This window comes from Myotis davidii, unplaced genomic scaffold (genome assembly GCF_000327345.1).
Source record: "Myotis davidii unplaced genomic scaffold, ASM32734v1 scaffold217, whole genome shotgun sequence".
Taxonomy (NCBI): Eukaryota; Metazoa; Chordata; class Mammalia; order Chiroptera; family Vespertilionidae; genus Myotis; species Myotis davidii.
In genome coordinates, this window is record NW_006290034.1 from 5,249,308 (window position 1) to 5,252,653 (window position 3,346).

General features: G+C 63.1%; 1 protein-coding gene across 1 annotated transcript in view; it reads left to right on the forward strand.

Annotated features, from left to right (window-relative positions):
- The first annotated feature begins 412 nt into the window (after nucleotides 1-412).
- The window catches only part of LOC102761312 (glutathione S-transferase Mu 1-like), a 9,785-nt gene continuing 6,851 nt past the window's right edge, over nucleotides 413-3,346 (forward strand). The window contains exons 1-5 of the mRNA XM_015563521.1: nucleotides 413-528; nucleotides 818-893; nucleotides 1,960-2,024; nucleotides 2,309-2,390; nucleotides 2,485-2,609. Of these exons, the coding sequence (XP_015419007.1) occupies nucleotides 493-528; nucleotides 818-893; nucleotides 1,960-2,024; nucleotides 2,309-2,390; nucleotides 2,485-2,609 (384 nt within the window). The 5' untranslated portion in view covers nucleotides 413-492. The remainder of the gene's footprint in view (nucleotides 529-817; nucleotides 894-1,959; nucleotides 2,025-2,308; nucleotides 2,391-2,484; nucleotides 2,610-3,346) is intronic.

Genomic DNA, 3,346 nt, shown 5'->3' on the forward strand with positions numbered 1-3,346 from the left:
CTCGATTTGAGGGGCGCCACTCTGGGTGTAATTGCAGTCTGAGCCTCCCTGAGCCTGGGGACTCTGCAGCCCAGGGCGGTGGCTGAGCGATGCCTGGAGGGGAAGGGATGGGAGAGGAGCCTCTTTTTTTTTTTTTGAGCCTCAGATTTGTTTCCCGAGCGCACTGTCCACTCCCTCTGACCGGCCGAGGTCTGAACGCGGACGGGGAGCCAGGCGAGCATAGCCCGGCGTTCGGCGTCCTGGCGCCCAAACCTCGGCACCACAATCCCCGCGCCTCGTGTCGGAAATGCGCTGTGCCCGTCGCTCGCCGCGCTTCAGCCTCCCGGCGTCGCGTCATCAGGAGACCGCGGGGATTGGGTAATTGGTGGGGCGGGGGCGGGGCGCCGAGGGCGAAGGGGCGGAGCCTCCATCAGGCCCCACCCCCGACCCGGGCCCTAGACGAACTTGCAGCCCCGCTCTGCTTGAGCGTCCTGCAGGCAGGGAACGCTGACCATGGCCATGACTCTGGGTTACTGGGACATCCGAGGGGTGAGCGAGGGGCCCCCGGCGGGTGGGGTGGAGCCGGCGGCCGGCGGGCGGGCGGGGAGGTGCTGAGCGGCAGGAGTCGGTTCCACCTGAAGGTTCCCCAGGGCTGCCTGGAGCCCAGCCCCCTCCCCCGTCACCACCTGTTCTCTGGCGGGTCAGGGCCAGGGCTAGGGCGCCTGCGCGGGCGCCGGGATGTCTGTGTGTTGGGGGGAGAGGATGGGGTTGGAGTTGGAGCAGAGCGAGCCCCGAGTCGGGCCCTGGGTACCTGACCTCCGTTCCTCCGTCCGTCCAGCTGGCGCACGCCATCCGCCTGCTCCTGGAGTACACAGACTCCAACTACGAGGAGAAGAAGTACACGATGGGGGACGGTAATGGCATCCCCGTCGCGTTCCGACTTGGGCCCAACTCCTGCTGAGGGTTGGAGTTGGGGCAGAGCGAGCCCCGAGTGGGGCCCTGGGTCCCTGACCTCCGTTCCTCCGTCCGTCCAGCTGGCTCACGCCATCCGCCTGCTCCTGGAGTACACAGACTCCAAATACGAGGAGAAGAAGTACACGTTGATGGGGGACGGTAATGGCATCCCCGTCGCGTTCCGACTTCGGCCCAACTCCTGCTGATTCGGTCCCGAGAACCCGTGCCGGCCACCTGTGGCTTCCCTCTGCCGCCCTCCACTGGCCGGAGCAGGCCCTGCCCTTCCTCTACCCTCTGAGGGTGGACCTTGGCCTCAGGCAGGGCAGGAGTTCTAGGGGTCTCCTAGACAGTCTCTAAATATATATTGTGACATCTGTACGCATTTCAGTTCTCTATTCTACGTTTTGAAACTTTATTTGCTATTTTTTCCTATCACTTCCTATTATTATTATTTTAAATCCCCCAAACCCGGGAGAGAGACTCCGTGCTCAGCTTCCAGACTCCCCTGCCCAGGGGTCCGGCCCCTGACTCCCTGGTGGGTCCCGAGGAGAGGGGGCTGGGCTGGGGGTGGTCCCTTCACCTGCTCCTGGAGTACACAGACTCCGACTACGAGGAGAAGAAGTACACGATGGGGGGCGGTCATGGCATCCCCGTCGCGTTCCGACTTGGGCCCAACTCCTGCTGATTCGGTCCCGAGAACCCGTGCCGGCCACCTGTGGCTTCCCTCTGCCGCCCTCCACTGGCCGGAGCAGGCCCTGCCCTTCCTTCACCCTCTGAGGGTGGACCTTGGCCTCAGGCAGGGCAGGAGGGGGCGGCTGGGCCCCTGTGTCTGTAACCGCGATGGCCCCCTGGGTTTGCCGCACTCATGGAAGCCTGGTCCATGGGGTGCCTGGGACTTCTCAGCGTTCTTTCCCCCAAACCCGGGAGAGAGACTCCGTGCTCAGCTTCCAGACTCCCCTGCTCAGGGTCCCGGGGAGAGGGGGCTGGGCTGGGGGTGGTCCCTTCACTCCATCTTCTCCACCACAGCTCCCAACTATGACAGAAGCCAGTGGCTGAATGAAAAGTTCAAGCTGGGCCTGGACTTCCCCAATGTAGGTGCAGGGAGTGGGGGTGGGCGTAGGGAACCTGCCTCTACTCTGAACCTCCTTTCTCGGCTTAGACAGAGGCTTTGGGACTCAGGGCCTCTGCTCAGCCCCCCAGCTCGCTGCTTCTTATTCCTGCTTCCCCACGAGGCTCTGTGTGCAGCTCATTCCCTCATGTGACAGTACATCTGCTCAGTGGGCCAGACCCTGGGCCCAGGTTTCATCTCTGCCCCCGATGCAGGGAGGGGCTTCAGGGTGGCCCATGGCCTTCTGACCTGCCTGTCCCCCCGCAGCTGCCCTACCTGATTGACGGGGCTCACAGGCTCACCCAGAGCAACGCCATCCTTCGCTACCTTGCCCGCAAGCACAACCTCTGTGAGTGGGGCTGGGGTGAGTGAGGGGGACGGGCGGCCGTGGCCCTGGGCTGGTGGGGTGGGAGGCTGAGGCGGAGTCCCTGTTGTGTCAACAGGCGGGGAGACGGAAGAGGAGAAGATCCGTGTGGACATGTTGGAGAACGAGGTGATGGACACGGCCAATCAGCTGGCAAGGGTCTGCTACAGCCCTGACTTTGTGAGTCGCCTCCTGCTGAGTGGGGTGGGCAGGCTTTGATAGGAGCTTCGACACTTTTGTCACATCTGCATGGTTCTACTTGCCATTGGACTCCTTGGAGCTTCTGATTCTCCACGCTGGTCCCTGTCCTGTCAGCAGAGTGACCCTCAGGACCCCTAGTGCCTCTAATGAAATCTCTGACTCAGTTCCCCTCAATCTTCGCATAGAGTGCAGACTCCCGCAGTCGAGGTTTAGTTCCTAACGGTGTGTGCAGCTCATTAGCCCAGCCCCGCCTCCTTGGCACCTTTGGGCATCAGCACACTTTCCCAGGAGGTGGCGTGGAGCACCCACAGGGCCTGCGTGCTCCTCACTCCTTGCTTTCAGTCTCTCAGGTTCTCCCCGTCTGTCTAGAAAGTGCTCACGGGTCCTTCTGTCACCCACCAGCTGGATGCCCTTTCCTGGGCCATTTTTGCACCTTTCAATCTGCCTGTCGTCTGGGTCCAGGCTGTGCAGATTCCCCGGCTCCTGGGTCTGGCCCGTGCAGGGTGTGGCGATGAGTGGAGACAGGGTCAGGCACAGGCTGGTATCTCTCGGTGCTTCCCATCTGCCTGTCCCAGCGGGAGGTGGTACCCCGGCGGAGTGTAGTGACCACAGGTTGGATTAAATTATAACCTGGGCACTGACCCAGGTGCAGCTGGGGACATGGCTGCCCACCGTGGCAGCTGGGCACAGTCCTCGGAGGCCTGCCCTCTGCCCAGGGAGGCCCTGGCGGGGGCGGTGGC